Raw genomic sequence first — 19,198 nt, forward strand, 5'->3', positions numbered from 1 at the left:
GCAAGAGAAGTTAAGAATGTGCAAAATTATGAATAATACTACCAGGAACAGATATAAAAATTTGTTTTCTTAGGGGTTTGTCAAATTACATAATGACCTCATCTTAGTAGGGAGAAATTCAATTAAATTAGTAAGCCCAGTGAATTAATGCATTACTGTACATTTTCAAAGTGTGTACTATATCTGACAGTGGTTTTTCTGTTACCTTCAAATTCCTTTCCAAGTAACTAAAGATAGAAAGAAAATGCAAAAAGAAGTCTGCTACAACCAAAAGTATGAACTCAATTTTGTCCAAAAAGGAGACATATATATAGTCATACTGTACTGCAAAAGGAGATTAAAATATTGACTTACTTTCCTCCTCCGCTATTCAAAGCTGGTGTTGGCCTAGTAAGCAAGTCTGAAATTTGAGAAGATAACTTCGTTTTCGCTGCTGTTTGTTGCTGTACCCTTACTTCAGCTGCATCTGCCAAGTGCATCAGTGTCTTTCTTTCTGGGCTTTCTTCAAAATTCTTACAGCCAACACATTTGCATATTGAGGAACACATAATTTTTGCCTAAAAGATTTACAAAAGAAAAGCTTCCAAATCAAAACCCAAAAACATTTAAGTAGATTCTGTGATCAAATCAATAGATAACAGAATTACCTGGTCAACTCACAGTAAGACACAATGGAAACATCTCTTCCTGATAAACACTAAATGGGCTAACTATACATGTGGAGAGGTCAGGTATTCTTAAGTCTGAGAGGGGCTACACAGTGTATGTCTCTGAGCCCTTCTGTGTCAGCTTTTCCCCCATCTAAAAGTTTTCCTCCTGATATGAATAACATATATTCTTTATAAAGAATATGAATGATACCATATTAAAAATAACGGTCATCCAGAATCCAACCATCTCAGACATGTTGGTGACTTCCTACTTATGCAAACACATGCACAATATCACATGAAAGGAAATTTCATAGATGCTATTTCCATTATGGATAATCTCCATAATTGCCCTCTCTGAATCCCCTTCTCCAGATTCCTGAAACCCAACAATAGTACATATGAAACCAGTGTGTCCTTGTATGTAAAAATATGTAAAACATGTATTTTTAGGAAAATCACAGCACTCATGTACAAATACCTATCTTAATAAATACACTAGTCTTTTTCTTTTTATTTAGGTTGTTTTACAAAATCAAATGCTCATTTTCTGCGTCTTCCTTTTCTCACACACCTCATGCAATCCCTGCCCACAGTCACCTAGCATAGACTGGATTCATTCGATTTAATGGCTGGGCAGTAGTCCCTGGTATGGATATGCCATAATTGATTTGGGCATTCACTTGCCTGTTACTGGGCATTTATTCATTTATTTTGTTTCCAGTTCTTGAGTAACACAGATAATACATAAAATTTGTGTGTGTGTGTGTGTGTGTGTATTGTGCTTTTATTTCTATGAGCTAGATTTCTAGAACTGGGCTCACTGGTACATGTATTTTAATAGATGTGGCCAGACATTTTCCAAAAGGCTATAACACCTCACATCTCATCAGCAATGTATAAAAGCTTTTCCCACATTCCCTCCAACTGTATATTATAGTTCTTTTTAATATTTAGCAATGCGATTGGGGGAAAGAGGTAAAGTGGGATCTCATTGTTCTTTCATTTACATTTCCCAGACCTAGTAAATTTGAGTATCTCTTTTTGTTGGCTCCATTTTCTTCAGTTAACTCATGTCAATTTAAAGAAACATACCAACTGCCCTTTCTCTCTACAGCACCTGGCAAGATAAACGAATCATATTATGATGAACACATTTACCCTGTTCCTTTCTCATAATGCACAAATAAATTCTCTTTACCGAGGGAAAAAATGGATATACATTTTGAGTTAATTGGGTTATTACTATGAGCCAGTCTGAGAATCTAACTAAAGCAATACTTATTAAGTATTGATGAAGAGATAAAATCCCTGACATCAAGGGGGCAAAAGACATACACCACTAATGGTTCTTTGGATTAAATATGAAGAACCATAAAAAGGTATTAATAATCTGACAGGAACTCAGGAAGGAGAAATTAAAATGATAGGGTATTTATTTATTTATTTTGGGGGGTATTCATTTAGCTTTGCTAATTCAACTTCCCTTGTGATCAAAAATTGGGAGGAAAAATGGTTAAGAGGCACAACCATTTAAATAATGTGGACAGTCACTCTTCTACTCAAGCCCTGAAGGTGTGTGAAAGGAACATGAATGTGTTATCCAGATGCAGACCAACTGGACCAAAAAAGCCAATTCAATTCAAAAGCCCAACAACTGAACACAAACTGTCAGATAATATCACAGCCAATTCACAAAGAGACAATCAGCCACTGCCAGTTTAGTATATTCCAAGTTTTTCCATTTCTTGATCTTTTAGAATGACAAATTAGTAACTGGACATTGTGTATGCCTTGAATATCAAGGATTTTAGTATAACAGGGCAGCTTTCTCTCTTCTAATGTATCTCAACCAGCACTGCCGTTTCTACTTCTATTTATCCTCGGATTCAACTAAATTATTAGTTCTTGTATGTTTGCATTTCATCTGCCTAGCATGTACTGACTGTTCAATGCTGCATGCATGGAAGGGCTGCTTTACCTTTCTGACCCAGCTTTACATCAATTTCCATTTCCTCTCTTTTTGTGAGCTTGGTTTTGTAACTTACATTTTTTGAATATTCAGGACAAATTTTGTATGATAGATTTATGAACAGAAGCCACCTATTTCGTCAGGTGTTCAAACAAAAGAGTCTATGTTTTCCAACACAGAATAAAAAACTGATTGTTGGACTGTAAGACATTTAAGAGACTTTCAAAATACTCTTGATTACATGCCATTTTCATTCATATTGACTCTAGGACTAATAAGAGGTTACCTTAATACACTTCTTGAGAGGAGTAACTGACTTCTAAAGTATGTGAATTGCAAATCATTACACAGAGAAAACAGTACACAATTTCTTTACCGTGACACAGTTTGTATGGGAAGGGGCATTAAATGGCAGGTACATACTCTACTCCTGAAGCAGAGCAAACCCTACCAAGGAAGGGTGCTATCCTTGGTATAACTTTACCAACTGTGAGGCTATGACTTCTATCTATCTATCTATCTATCTATCTATCTATCTATCTATCTATCTATCTATGATAGACATAGAGAGAGAGAGGCAGAGATACAGGAGGAGGGAGAAGCAAGCTCCATGCCAGGAGCCCGACGTGGGACTCAATCCCAGAACTCCAGGATCACACCCTGGGCCAAAGGCAGGTGCTAAACCGCTGAGCCACCCAGGTAAGGTATCCCTCTACACAGGAAGTTTGAAAGACTGAAAAGATAATATATGAGAAGAGCCAACTAATTGTAGGAATGACTCAACTCAAAAGGTTGTCAGGAGAGAGTTTCACCAAGGAAGCAACAGAGTAACATAGTGTTCATCTTGGGCATGAATAGATTATTATATTTAAGCTTTGAAAATAAAAACAAACTATACAGTACTTTGTCTATAGCAAGAAGGGGATGATTTAAATAGCATTTAAAAATAAACAAACAAGTAAATAATATCTCTCAAAGCAGAGCTTCAACCACATTCTCCTGGAAGGATGCTCGACCAATAACTAAAAACAGCCAGTTGAGTGGAATGGTGGAATGGCAAAAACAGATGCAATCACTTCATGATGGCCAATAATCTTAGCCAGCAATATTCCATACGTCTCCTTTCCTATCCTCAGGCTCAGAAAGCAAACTTCTTAACATAATTCAGTCTTCAAGAGGGCACCATAGGTATTTTAGGCAAGATAAATCTTTACTTTCATGACTACTCTCTAGAGAGCAGGCTATTTTCTATCTATATATATTTTCAAAAAGCTCACAGGTGGCAGTGGGTAGTACTGCCCCTCAGTTGAGGACCATGGCTACAGTTTCCAATCCACTTTGATGTTATTTTTACTAAAAATGAATAAACTTGGGCCTCTGATTGCCATACTTCCAGGTACAATGATCAAGAAGTTATGAACTGATAAACCAGGCGATGAGACCCAAAGTATTATGTAATGACAAAACCAAAATGTCATTCCTCTGAAACCCTGCTTAGGAAGCCAGGTCTTCCTCAAACTAGTGTCCTTGCACTGACTGTGTACATTTTCAAACTACAAGAGTGGAGTAATTTCCCAATTTTCAGGTAAAGTTTTACAATATACCCTCCCCAAAGTTATTCACAAAAAACAGATTTATTCCTCAACCAGCATCTCACCTCATAGCATTCACAGTAGTTTTTAAGACATCCTGATCGTTTGCAATTACATCCTTTGCTGTGACGTCGATCTGATTCTCCCTCCTTTCCTTTCCCTATCTTAGGCTTAAAAGCTTCTGGATTTCTGTCAAGGCATGCCTATCAAAACAGATCACATATCAACTCAAGTTCAATCAGTACATTAAACATTGCAAATGGAATTAATAGACATTGTAAAACAACAGAGTTCTACAATAATCAGGTGAAACTGGAAATTTTTGTCAGTTAAATAAAGTAAAAATAATCACCTTTATTGCTTTTTGCCTTTCATTTTCATGTTCCAAATTATTATAACAATTAGTGCAATTGCAGTTGTTGCAAAATTCACCATTTGCAAAGCAATCACAGTATCTGGAATATAAAAATCAGTGCAAGTCACATCAAAAAGTCATTGTTAAACAAAATGAGAAATTATCTGATTAAAAACATTATATATGCAGTAAAACATTTTATTTTTATTTTTTTAAAAGATTTTATTTATTTATTCATGAGAGACAGAGAGAGAGGCAGAGACACAGGCAGAGGGAGAAGCGGGCTCCACGGAGGGAGCCCAATGTGGGACTCATCTGGGGACCCCAGGATCACACCCTGGACCACCCAGGAGTCCCCAGTAAAGCATTTTAGAATGTACTCGGAGCCACCTAGTTCTAGAGTTAATATATATTGACTGTCAACCATGTGATCAGACTCAAAATTAAAGTCACTAGCTCCTAGAATTTTGGTTTAGAAACTTAGTTCCAGGAGTAGCTATTGTCAACACAAAAGAAATGTGATTTTTATATGCTCTTAAAGTGAGTTATTTCAAAATCATAAAAAGGAAAAACATGGGTTATATTCTTGTAGTGGAATCGGCTCACTTGAACCACAGTTGTGCCTCTTGGGATTCTAAACCCCTTATTTGACCAATGCTTTTCACTTAACGGTTTCATGCCAAATCTCTTAGCTTAGAATAAGCAAATTAATCATACAACAATTTTAAAAGCTCCTCAGAGTACCACCTGATTTAGGAAACCAAATATAAAGGTCATAGCTAAGATCAAATTTATTATTATTAAAGACAGGAACTAGGTCTGTCTCATGCTGTTGTGTTCCTAAACCCCTCTTCTAGTGACTCATCTATGATAAAGACTATAAAATTACTTCTTTCTGAATGAATGAAAGAGTAGTTTTAAACCGTCATAATTGTGTTCAGACATTCATGTGCATGTTTATCTAAATTACTTAGACTTTATTAAACTGGTCTGTTAAGACTTTTTAGTTAACTGCATTTGCTTTTATAAGCATTTCCAAGTATATGAAATAAGAAAAAGTAGCAAAAAGACTTACAATTTCAAACACAGCGATTTTGTACAATTACAGGGCTTTCTGGGTCGACTAGCAGACTCTGATGGGATTATGCTATACAGATACAAAAAAAAAGATATACATTTTAATTAATTAAAGATAACTTAAAAATTACAAAAGTCTCTGTAAATTTCTTCTAAAATAAAGCTTTAACACATGCATGCATCTCTAATAAAAGTTTGCTATGTTGTTCACTTCACATCAAGTTCAAAAGCAAGTTGTAACATGAAAAGAGGGGTAAGAGAGCCAAGGCAGGGATTTTTTTTTCAATATTTTATTTATTTATTTATTGACAGAGAGCTAGAGAGAGCACAAGCAAGGGAAGCATCAGGAAGAGGGAGAGGGAGAAGCAGACTCCCTGGTGAGCAGGGAGCCCAATGTGGTGCTCAATCCCAAGACCCCAGGGATCATGCCCTGAGTCAAAGGTAGATGCTCAGCCGGCTGAACCACCTAGGTGCCCCTCAAGATAGGGATTTTTTTAAAAAGGAAGTTATCACTGACGAACATTCCACAAAAGATATTTTTTCTTCTAAGAGAACTAAAGCTGAAATCTGCTCAAAACTTTTGGGATTCAGTTACAAAAGGTAGTGAGGAAAAAGGGGTTCTGGGGTTGGAATTGGAGAGAGGAAGACTGGTTCTAAGCATTGCTTCTAAACCAATACTGCAAAGGAAGCTATTCACAGATTTAAAAACAGACTAACAACAACAAAAAAAGGCAAGGACCTAACATAACAATTTAAAAACTAGTTAATATCATTTTAAAAAATATATTCAGGATGAGACAGAGAAGAAAGAGACAGAATATGTGGCAAAACTGATGAATCTAAATAAAAGAAATTTGGGGATTGACTGCTCCTGTAACTTTTCCTTAAAATAACGAGTTCTATAGAGGGATGCTCACATGGCTTTGTGGAAAAAAATATCATATAAATGTATTTTGAAATATGTATTATTTAATGCTGCATTTAATCTGATCTAACAATTTAACTTACATATTTTCAAAATACTCACCCGTTGAATGGAAGCCTTGCCTGGGTCTGGATACCAGGTGTTCCAGTAAAGTTAGAGTTGCTTGCTATAGACACATATGAAGACTGCTGTAGCTACATATAAAAAAAGATAATTTTAGACCATATTTACAAAAATGCCCAATACTCTCAGATGTAATAATGATCAGTAAGAAACACAAATTCATCTACTAAAATAGGAAAAATAGTATGGAGAATTTCATAGACACAGCGTGTCATGAAGTTCTTCTAAAGACCCAAAAACTAATACTAGAGGTGAAAACAATGTGAACATTTTAAAGCACTACATGGTACAAATATAAGAAATTTTTCATAGAGGAGTAAGCATATCAGGATTAGGAAATTCTAGATGAATGCTCCAAAAGTACACACATTAACTTATATTGGCTAGAAAAATGCAATGTATCTACCTGTAAATAAAATAGGTACTATGCTGATCATTCATCCCATTACAATTTATAGAAAATGAGAATTACATGGGCAAAATTTTCTATTTTACATTGATTTGTACACAGGAAAAAAAGAGATGATAAAAATACTGAACACTTATTTTCTAATCAGTAGTCACATTAAACATACTCCAAAGTACATTTCATTAAAGTACTCAGGTTTCTCTTTCTCCCTCTTATAATCTGAGGAGATCGATTCAACAGTTTAGAACATGGTGCTACTTTGCTGGATTCTTATGTGAAAAAGAAAATTTCTATCTGCTTCCTAGAAGCAGCACTCCTAACCCTCACCAGCCAGTTGGATGATACATGGCTTTGACTCTAAAGATGACCAGATGAGTGTGTCTGGATAGGTCACTTAAAATGTGACACCTAGTAATGCATCTTATAGTCCACTTTCCAGGAGCAAGTCAGTGGCATCCTCCTCATATGTGAGGAAGAGTTGGATCACAGTCACAGCGCTCTCCAAATGCACTTGTATTCTGCTGACTTTCATTTCAACATCTCCCCCTTCTCTCTATATAGTCCTGTCCTCTCACCAAACTGATCTCAGTTTTCAAGTGTCTGACTTGCATATGTGACTTCTGCTGATATTTCAAATGCTAGGGATACATAAAAATAAATTCAGAAGTTTCTGTTAGCATCTTAAGATTTTGGAGATAGCCATTCTCATACTGAGTAAGATGTTTTTCAGTAGTATTCAGAATGTTACAGGGCTATACATCTTAGACTAAATTATCCTTTTTGAAATGCAATGGCTCAATTTTTTTCCTCATACCTGAGTAACATACTGAGCTGGAAGCACTGCATAACCCACATTCCCTGTTCCCGGAGCTGGGGCCAGCACAGTGCCTGGTGGCAGGTTAGTGAGGTTTGGCTGGATCTGTGGCAGTGGTGTAGCAGGCATGATGAGCCGCTGTTGTGGCTGGCTGGTGGTAACTATTTGTGAAGTGGGATTGATGGGTTTGGGAACAACCTTAAAAAAAAAAAAGTATACCCATGATTACAAAAATACATTTTACAGCTTCTCCATTCAGTATAAATCTCTCTTACGTGAATCTTAACTTTCAATTTTAAAAGTGAATTGTCTGTCTGGGAGATGCTGAAGAAAAAAATTCTGTGTCACTCACCTGTTTGACAGTCTGCGCTGAGACGAGTGGAACTGACATCCGCACTGGAGTGGTATTAACCACCACTGGCTTTGCTTTTTTAAAAAAAGGGAGGAAAGGACAATTTATTTACAGGAAATAGTCCTTGAAACATTGAAGATACTTAGTTCTCTCAAGATATCCTCAAAGAGCTTAAAGAATTCCATTTGTTTCCAATTTGGAGCAATCTTTAATCAGGATAGTCACCTGTTAACATTCCTTAACCCATCTACCAGGAAACTTATGGCTACAGTAGCAGCTATAGTTTATCTGCTTTACAACAGAACATTTGTCATTTAAGACAGACAGTCTACTGAAAACACTTCTATCTGTATTCAGATGACTTAACATTCCCTACGAAATCTAGTCAGTTGAAACGTCCTTTAAATAAAAAAAAAACCTGCCATTCAGGAGCTTGAGTAACAATACTGTTCTATACTCTAATTGCCATGTTTGTATTAAAACCAGAGAAAATATCATTCTTGTATAATTCATTATTTACAGAGTACCTACTAAAAGGCAGCCTAGCGTGAGGGTAAAGAATATGGTCTCATAGGTCATAACACCCTGGAGACTCAAATCCCAATCCTTCTGCTTTCTAACTCTCTTTGCCTGTATCCTCATCTATAACATGGGGCTAGTACCTCCCTTACAGGGTATAAGGATTAAATATGTTAATCCATGAAAATTTATTAGAACAGCATCAAACAAAGAGTAAGTGCCCAATAAATGTTAGTTGCCATTAATGTATTGTTATTACGACCATTATAACTATGCAAATGGCATCGTGGACTATGTTCCAGAGAAACTAGAGTACAAGACACTTGCTCAAAGAGATTAAACTCAAGTAAAGCATATTAGACAAATACCAAATAAAATAAATACGGTTAAAACAGAGAAAGCGCTTTAGAGTCCAAGGGAGATAGAACATATGTGTGATTGGCAGAGGATGGGAATACAAAAGGATGCATGAAGGGCACTGTGTATGAGATGGGTTGTGATCAATGGTCAGGTTGAGGAGAGGGCACACAGACTGGAGCAGGACATTCCAGGCAGAAGCAGGAAAAGTGGAGGCCCGATGCCGGAAAATAGCAAAGCACTTCACAAAATGGTGGTGAACAGATCAGATTAGTTGGAACCTAGGGTTAAATTAGGCAAGCACAAGTCTTGAATGTCAGGGTAGAAATGTATATATTTAATCTCTATTCGGGGTGGTGGTGGGGTATATCCACTTTATTTTAAAAATTTTTATTTAAATGCAATTAAATAACATTTAATGTATCATTGGCTTCAGAGGTAGAGGCCAGTGATTCATCAGTCTTCTAATCAGTATTTTTAAATTCAGTGGGCAGTGAGAAGTTTCTGAGGATTTCGAAGTACAGAAATATTACTGGACTGGCACAAAGAGAAATTATTTGGCAGCAGTGTGTAAGACAGGATGGAGTTTCATGAAACAAGGAAAATTAGAAGAGTATCTGAAGTGAGGATCTACCTGAGGTGACAGACAGGAGAGCGCAGTTGCAAGAGACAGGGTGGAGGTGAAAGGAATGTGAACTGCCAAGTGGATGGCAAGAAACTGCATGTGTTAAGGGGAGAATACATAAGTGAGCGTTAAGCTTCAAGTGACCAGGAAAATGACCGCTACCAGAACTAAAACCTCGAGAATGAGCTGATTTGAAGGGAAGATGAACCCGCCATAGAGAAAAGCTATGGTGAAATTCAGGAGAGACTGGCACTAGGCCTGTAAGTTTGGAGCACAGGTAGTACAATTTTTAATACCGTCTACTGCCATTTACAAAATCTAACAAAGGGATTTAAAAAAGACAGGAAGGATATCCCTTCCGGTTTTATTTATGCAAAAAGACCTAGAGCCTGGTCTGAAAGAGAGAGGTTGAGATAATGGGATCTATACTGGTCCCTGAACAATAAAAGAAAAAGAACAGACTTCCTTAAATAAAAACGCTTGGGAGACTTGATGGCTAAAGACACAAAGTTGAGCATCCTGGAAGAACATGTGACAGCATTCTGAACTAAAAGGGAGCGGGGGGGGGGGGGGGGCCCTGCAGCAAGGGGATAGAAGGGGAAGGGGGAAATGGGATACCTCCAGAAGGTGCTCTAGTGCTGATGACCGCACCTCGCTCAATACACTAAAAATCACTGAACTGTATGCTTAACAAGGGTAAATTTTTATAGTAGACACGAATTGCATCTCAATAAGGTGGTTATACAAAAAGAGTATAGGACCATGAATTACAGGAGCAGTGACATCTGATACCTGATTTAAAATTATTTGCTGTTCTGATTCTCTTCATTTGCTGTAGCTTTAGTCCTAATAACCACTGTAGACTGGTCTCAGCAATACTAAAAAGAATTAAAAGGTGAACTGAAAGGAATGAAAAGCCTTAATTCCTGCTTGGAACACAGAAGAGTAGACCCCCTACAGCACTTGCTCCTTGGAGAGGAGATGTTGCTCATCACTCCAGGAGCACACTGAGCAGCAGTTCTGAAGAGGCCCTAACAACCAGAAAGTAAGAACTTCCTGATGGTCTCTGCAACAATGGGAAGGAGTGTGTGGCCTGCCCTCAGTCACATCAAGGGACAGAATAACAGATGATTTCTATTTGGATAATAAAGAAAGGGTAACTGTCTCCATGTTGTGGGCAAGCTAGAGAATTTGGGAACTCTAGGTTTACATTAGCTTGACATCTGTGTGCTGAGTTTTCACTATAACCTAGGAAATAAAATATAAAATGAAGTGGTCAGAAAAGAGAACACTACAAATTATCTATGGAAAGGGGGACATATTGGTATTACTCAACTATATCAACAGTCTGTATTTCTCCTCCTTAACTTTTGAGCATAGTCCCACATTACTATTACTGCCATTTTCACAGAAACTGGAACAATCTTTTCTTTTTTGGTCTTTAACAGAAATTCTGAATAAACCTTTGAGAACAGCCTCCTTCCAAATTTTAGAAAACCACACATGCAAGTGTTTAAGGCTTTTTAATTTCTTAAATTGACTTCCTCACCAAGATGGCAGGAGATTACATTCTAAAGAGATTAACCATGAATTCTTCTGGATTTTTACTGTGCTGCTATTTAGCCAGCAGTTAACATGGTGGAGCCTGTGGATACTGGCTTTGAACAGTTTGGTGGGAAATGTACAAGATGAGCTCAACTCCCTTTGGCATAAGGAAATCCCTTATTGGAAATTAAGCCCTTAGAAAGACATATTAACACATTTGATGAACTAGAGCAATAATTTTCGTGTTGTCTCTAATAAAAATTACAAATTTATTATTCCTGTGAAATAATGTATATTATGTATTCCTAGGTCTCTTATGGGATAGGAGAGCAAAAAGAGAAAAATATGGGCATAAGGGCAATCACATGGGTGGTTGTGCATGTGAGTGGGGAGAGAGTACATATAGGGAGAACCAAAGAAGCTGAGAGACAGAGATGACAGAGAGGGAAAGTTGAAGGTAGAAAGCAAAAGAAAAGAAAGTAGCAGGGAAAAAGAGGGAGGTGTGTGTGTGTGTGTGTGTGTGTGTGTGTGAGAGAGGAAGTTCTAGGAGGCAAAGAGCACAGAGCTATAGAGAGAGACAAAAAGATATAAACTTGGAAAAGAAGGTACCTATAAATACACTAGAATTATGAAATGTTCAACCTATTCCTCCACTCTTCCTGGATCTTCAGGGTCTTTTCTACTTGTACCAAAGGCTTCTTATTGACAATTAGTGTTAACATTACACTGGAAATGGATCTCACCATAGGGTACACACAAGACCATATACACATTAAATCCAACCAACTGTATCTAATGACTCCTATCATTCTGACTATCTAAGTAAACCACACTTGCAGCACCTCTTTTAGTACCCTGCTAAGTTTAAGTATTGAGAGAATATCACACCTGGTTCCTTTAGCAATAAGCAACTTTCATCTTCCTTTCATTAAGGACATCAAAATAAAAGATTTTCTTCCAAAATCAGTTTAAAGAGGATTACAAAATATAAATACTTGATGGGTCCAATTTTAATAGAATATATACTAAAATATTGTGTCCTCCACGTATCCTTTAGTTTATCCCATCAGTAATTTAAAAAATAGTTTTCTCTTCCAGTTTCCCTCAGGTGAACTAGCTATCAGCAATATATAGCTCCAACCCTCTTATCCCTTAATAAAAATGAAAGAGCAAACAAGTGGTCTTTAATTCTTTTATTTACATCCAGTAAATAATAAATCATTTACTTGCCATCAACTGCTTTTTGACATCAATGGTATATGAAGTAGTCTTCTAAGACAAAAAATTAGGCCCTAAAATATAAACTGTCCTGATCCTTTCACAGCGTTCAATTTCCAACAAGTAGATAAACATGAAGAGTGGTTGTGTGTGTGTCTGTGTATATGTATCAGGTGACAGGATGGTTTAAACAGAAATAGAAAATGGAAGGTCTACAAACAGGAATATTCTCCAGGAAAAGCAGAACTATGCAAAATAAGAGAACATTTTAATTGCTTTTTATTAGCAATTACAGATTCAAAATAAATAAAGGATGAAAGTGGTATCAAGTTCTTATTATTTATACCTTGCCTACTAGTCATTTCAATTGATTTCAATTGATTCAGTTGGTAGTCCCCTACCAAGCAGCTTCACAGTTTAGAAAATTAGGTAATTTGGCTTCATCTAAATTTGTCCCACTAGCAGAAATGGTAGGCTTATAAACCAGCAATATAATGGCTACCCACAAATTGATGAATAATTCCAATGGTCTGGTAGTACAGGACACTGTGCACTTCTAGCAGAGTGAAATACTCTATATACAACTATGATTCTATTTCACTGTTTTCTACAACAGTTGCTGATTCATACTCTCAACTGAAATGCCATACATAGTAGGATTTCAGCAAGAAAAGGATCAATGTTCTTTAATAATGTTCAAAGAATTAATTACTGCTTTTAAGAAACGGTTACTAACCTTGCTGGAGAGGTTGAGTGTTTGTACTGGGATTCTGACTAACTGGCTGGGTTGAGCTACTGGCTGTTGTGGCAGTGACAAGTCGGACATAATGAAACTTGCTTCCAGGCACTTGAATCTGCTGGACATTGGGAGCAGTTGCCAGAGGAATAATTGTCTTAAACTGTGACGTGCTCACGCCTCCAACAGTGATGGTCTGCACAGCTGATTTCACTGCCTATTAAACAATACAACATGGCTATCATTAATCTGGGATTTAACTTTCCTACCCTTTTAACTTATAACAATTGCTCAAGTAAAAATGTATGTTCCTGTATTTCATCAAAAGCTGTTGCAAGGAACAACCTGTTCAAAGAGAAATGAAAAGAATAGTAATGAATACAGAGGTGAAACCAAAATTAATTTCTACCTTCCATCTCTAGTAGTTACTTCCTTGAGAATCCAGGTCAGATGACTTGCTATGAAGAAATTATTACTTAAATTATAAGAACTTACTCAATTTTGTTAATATTTATGAGAAAAGAATTATTTTAAAACTCCCAGAATTAAGCCTCATATTCAACATAGAGAAGATGCAGACACTTGTCCTTATTGCTACGCACCAAATTAACTAGGACAAATTTCATTTCTACACGTTCTAAAAAAGAAAAAAACCCAAAGAAAAGCCATCTTATACCCTCATTAAGTCTAGTCAATTCAATTGTTTCCACAGATACAAATGTACCCAATAACATATGGGTAAAGGGCCAAACTTGGTCCAAAATTACCCCAGTTTTGGTTGTCTAGGGAAACTGATTTTGAGAGATTCAAACTTGAGTCGATATAATCATTTTAATGATTTTTAATCTCTTCCCTTGTTCTGATAAACAGCAATGGGACTTCCCAAAAAGCTAAATGAAACATCAGGGGCAGAACAGAAGTCTTCTAAGATGTCTTCAGTTGACATTTAACCAATATACAACAGACTCTTCTACAAAGCAAAGATCCAGACCAGATTCTCAATCAGTTCTACAGTATTATTTTATGAAGAATTAGATCCCCACCTATCTTCCAAAGAGCCCTCATGCTAAAAGACAATTGACGTGATGGAGGAAATCCATATTACGTATATAATTTATGAAAGAATAGTTAAGAATTTGAACATTTTCATAAAAGCTCAGGAAAAAAAAGAGAAGAATGTCTTTTAGTGTGGAAATTCTACAGGCAATAGTCAAAGGAGATTACTGCAGCATAAAACGATTCATGTGTTATCACCGGGCAGAGGCACCACAAAGCAGATTTATAACAAAGGGAAGAGACAACAGCCAAACAGTCAGTGGATTAAATGAATATAGAAGAAAAGGATAAAATGTGTACATATGTTAGCTACTGAAAAATAAAGCAAGCATGAGACAAATATATACAGTGATGTAAGAGACCTAGCCCTTCCTATATCAGCTCAAAATGGAAAAAAATACTATCTTAAAACAAGGTGCCTCAAGCACAGTAAATTTATTGGGTCCTTAATATGTACGAAGAACAGTGCTTTTAAAACTCTAAATAAGATTATCTGATTTAAATCTAGCAGCCACATTATGAGTTAGGTAGAGCATGGCACTAGTACAGGAGCTGGTTTAAGTTTGCAGAGCCTATCTTTTTTTCCGACTCTTTCAATTTTTCTGCATCCTAAGCTTCAAGCTACAGCTCTTACAAGATATATATAATTGGGTCTTTAAAACAAAAATCAGACTTGACTGTATTTTTAAATCAGTATATGTCTGCTTACATCTAACATAGTTACTTAAAGATCTGGATTTAAATCCACCATTGTACTGTTTCCTATTTGAACCACTTACCCTGTTCTGTTCCTTTTTTCTTATTCTTTCTTTTGGGTTAAATATTTATTTCACTATCCCTCCCCATATTAGCTTTTTATTTATACATTATGTTACTAATCTTTTACTGGTCACTCTAGAGATTACAATGTACAATATAGGAATTAAATTAGTACTTTACATATCACCCAGGAAATGAAAGAACCATAAAACACTAACACCTTTTACTATTGCCCCATCTTTGTGCTACTGTTAAGTATTCTAATTCTATACATAATGCTAATGTCCTCAAAACATTCATTTACATATTATTGAAAATTTGCCCTTTCTGTCCTTCCTGTATCTTCCTGCTTCAAAGCATGATTTTTAGGATCATTTTCCTTCTGCCTAAAGAACTCAGTTGAGGATTTCCTTACGTGTGGAACTGCTAATGAAGAATTCTCTTCATTTTGTTTCCCCAAAAATGTCTAGTCTTTTAAGTTTCCAGTTTGAAAACAGTCATCTGATTCTTTTTTTTTTCAACTGAGGCATACTTGATACACAATGTTACACTAGCTTCCAGTTCATCGGATTCCTTCTTCAAAGTTTCGAACTCTGCTGAAATTCTTCATCTTGTTAAATAAATTTCTGAATATATTAATCTTAGTTATTTTAAGTCTAAGTCTGATAACTCCATTACCTATATTTCTTTGTTTTGAATAATTAGGTCTGGTTGCCTGGTGTGCCTGATGATTTCTGACTCAACACCAGACATTGTTTATAAAAACTTAAGCATAATTTGAGGCTCTGAATGATGTCATATTTCTCCAGAGGTAATTCACTTTGGCTTCTGGCAGACAGTTAAAAGTAGAGACAGATTATCCTAAACCAATCAAACTGGAGCTGGCTTGAAGCAGAGCCTCAGTATTCCAGAAGCCTTGTCTACTTCTGCTTTACTCTCACCCCATATAGTGACACCAATTAAGAACTGGCTTCCTCCTCCTTGTCGGGCCTGAATCTAATTTTTTTTTTTTCATGAGATCTGTAAGACAGCTCCACTCAGCAACTTAAGACTTTTTTTTTTTAATTTTTATTTATTTATGATAGTCACAGAGAGAGAGAGAGAGAGAGAGGCAGAGACATAGGCAGAGGGAGAAGCAGGCTCCATGCACCGGGAGCCCGACGTGGGATTCGATCCCGGGTCTCCAGGATCGCACCCTGGGCCAAAGGCAGGCGCCAAACCGCTGCGCCACCCAGGGATCCCAACTTAGCCTTTCTATAGCCACTTTCTGCTCCTCACCTCAGTCTCTCAGCCACAATTACAAATCAAGAAATGCCCTAAGGAGAAGATGCAACAGTGAACATGGGGCTGACTTCTCTAGGCTTCTCTTCACTTCATGAATATGGCTTCTGGTGTCTGGTCTGCAACAAGCTCATTCTGTATAGCCAAAAACAGAAAATAGCAATAGCCAGGGTTTTAACCTAAGCTACAACATTCCTAGTTGCGTGACTGTGCAAGCAACTAAACTCTGTGCCTAAGTTTTCTCATCTGAAAATGTGAAAAGAATACCTTTCTTACAGGATTGTTACAAGAATTAAATGAGTTAGATTAAATGAAGTACAAATAATAATGTCATATATTACAATGCTCAATGTCTGTTGCTGTTTGTGTCATCATTATGCCCATTACAGATGGGAGAAACTAGTTTCTTAGTTAAGGTCACAAAGCTAAAAAGTAGCAGAGCCAGGATTTGAACCAGTCCCAACTCTAAACTCCATTCTTTTAACTAGGACATCATAACCCCTTCAGCTGTCCATGCTTAATGAATAGTTATTAAATGACTAAATAAAAGTAAATAGTATCCAGTCCTCAAGAACTCTGTTAACTAAAGTTGCGCATTTGTCCCTAAGAAACACTGAAAGTATTTTTTTCATCAGTATGCTGAATATAAGTATAAACATATTTTTAAATGTTTTTAAAACAATTTTAGACTCAAAGTTACAAAACAGAGTTCCTATGTACACTTTCCCCAATAGAGTAAAATCTTACATAACCACAGAACACTATCAAAACAGGAAATTGGCACAATACTATTAACTAAACTACAAAACAGAACTTATTCAGATCTCCCCAGTTTTTATACAAGTTTTCATACAATTATCAAGATACAAAATTGTTCCATCACCACAAAGAAGCTCTCTAGCACCACCCTTTATAGTTATACCCTCCCTACCAACCCTAACTCTTGACAACCACTAACTAACCTGCATTTTCCCAACACCTGAAATACTATACAGTTACTATTTTTGCAAAAGACAGAGGCATTGGAATATACTTAATTTCCTTGAGAATTCACAGGTTGGTTCCCTTCCTTGAAGTACAGTGGTCTGATAAACCACCTGTGAATGCCTCTTTGAATATACCACATTACCAGAAAAAGTTAATATTCATTCAATAAAAATCTTCAGGTATCTCTTGGGAAGCCTGGGTAGTTCAGTCAGGTAAACATCTGACTTTTGATTTCAGCTCACATCATGATCTCAGCGTTGTGAGATCCCATGGGGCTCCATGCTGGCTGTGGAGCCTGCTTGGGATTCTCTCTCTCCCTCTCCCTCAAGCAACCCCTCCTCACCCTGCCCTGCCCTGTGCATGAATGCTCTCTCAAAAATAAAAAATAATAATAAAATATCTTTTTAATTAAAAAAATTCAGGTATCTCTATTTTCTGATTAACATCCTTAACACCTGGGTTAGGATCCCTGGGTGGCGCAGCGGTTTAGCGCCTGCCTTTGGCCCAGGGCACGATCCTGGAGACCCGGGATCGAATCCCACGTCGGGCTGCCGGTGCATGGAGCCTGCTTCTCCCTCTGCCTATGTCTCTGCCTCTCTCTCTCTCTCTCTCTCTCTCTGTGTGACTATCATAAATAAATAAAAATTAAAAAAAAAAAAAAAAGAAAAAACATCCTTAACACCTGGGTTAAAGCAACTTTTTTTCTTTTTAAGATTTTATTTATTTATTCATGAGACACACAGAGAGAGGCAGAGACACAGGCAGAGGGAGAAGCAGGCTCCCTATAGGGAGCCTGATGAGGGACTTGATCCTAGGACCCCAGGATTACTACCTAAGCTGAGGGCAGACACTGAACCACTGAGCTACCCAGGCATCACCAAAAGCAACTATCTTAATTTAAATTCAAAATAGCAACATTTATCATGTTAAGGGTTTCCTTCAAATTCATGGACTTGAAAGATTGTATTTGTACTATTTCCTAAGCTACTTCTATTTACAGATTAACATCATGTGTTACAATTAGCAAATGACAAAAGTCCTTGCTTAACTAAAGTTTACCTAAAAGGAAAGAAAGAAAATACTTTTCTAATTCTGCAAATGAATATTCTTATTCTATTCTGTGAAGGGGAGAGTGGGAGGTAGGGGGGAGGGAGTGGAGGAGAGAGGGAGAGAAAAGGCTCAACCAATATCCAAAAACAATGAGTTTATAGGGTTCCATATTTGGTTCTGTTTGTAAATACTGCTTAGAAATCATTGTTTGGACATATGGGCTCTGGTTCCAGTTAGTCTCAATTGTGTGTATTTTGGCAAGTAATCTAATGCTTTTTTATATCTGTTTCTCCACTATATAAGGGAGAACATTACCACTAACTGAAATCTGTATGGTGCTTTGAGACACCTGCACAAATTGTGCTGTTTCAAAAAGATATTAAGATGGCCTTTGTTTAATCTACTGCAAAATCAGAACAATATTTTCCTTAAAGCTAATTGGGTAGTGTTTACCAAAGTGTGTTTGTTTCATTAAATATTAGCTCTTCAGGATTAAATATTACATGAAACAGCCTACTTTGTCATATTAATTTATGAAACCCTAAGGTAAAGTTAAACAAAAGCCTTCTAAGAGCCCTTACTACACTAATGACCACTATAAATTTCCTAGATGGGTATGGTATATAGTGTTTCTCAAACTTACTTAACAGTAACATATGGGGAGGAAATTTTTCTTTATTACAAAAAATATATTGGTGCCAAGAGAAAGGCAGACAATATTATATGAAGACAACCTATAGGAAACAGTTTTTCACAAGAAATTGTAATAAAGAATGGTAGAGCAGACATAATCAAT

General features: G+C 36.7%; 1 protein-coding gene across 7 annotated transcripts in view; it reads right to left on the bottom strand.

Moving 5' to 3' along the window:
- Positions 1-19,198, bottom strand: part of LIN54 (lin-54 DREAM MuvB core complex component) — a 71,411-nt gene that overhangs the window by 11,242 nt on the left and 40,971 nt on the right. For all 7 annotated transcript variants that reach the window (XM_077882724.1, XM_077882726.1, XM_077882729.1 and 4 more), the window contains 8 exons: positions 13,270-13,486; positions 8,270-8,343; positions 7,918-8,115; positions 6,674-6,765; positions 5,645-5,716; positions 4,567-4,669; positions 4,280-4,417; positions 355-557 (listed from right to left, as the gene is read on the bottom strand). In XM_077882724.1, the coding sequence (XP_077738850.1) occupies positions 355-557; positions 4,280-4,417; positions 4,567-4,669; positions 5,645-5,716; positions 6,674-6,765; positions 7,918-8,115; positions 8,270-8,343; positions 13,270-13,486 (1,097 nt within the window). The remainder of the gene's footprint in view (positions 1-354; positions 558-4,279; positions 4,418-4,566; positions 4,670-5,644; positions 5,717-6,673; positions 6,766-7,917; positions 8,116-8,269; positions 8,344-13,269; positions 13,487-19,198) is intronic.

Source organism: Canis aureus, chromosome 33 (assembly GCF_053574225.1).
Source record: "Canis aureus isolate CA01 chromosome 33, VMU_Caureus_v.1.0, whole genome shotgun sequence".
Lineage (NCBI taxonomy): Eukaryota > Metazoa > Chordata > Mammalia > Carnivora > Canidae > Canis > Canis aureus.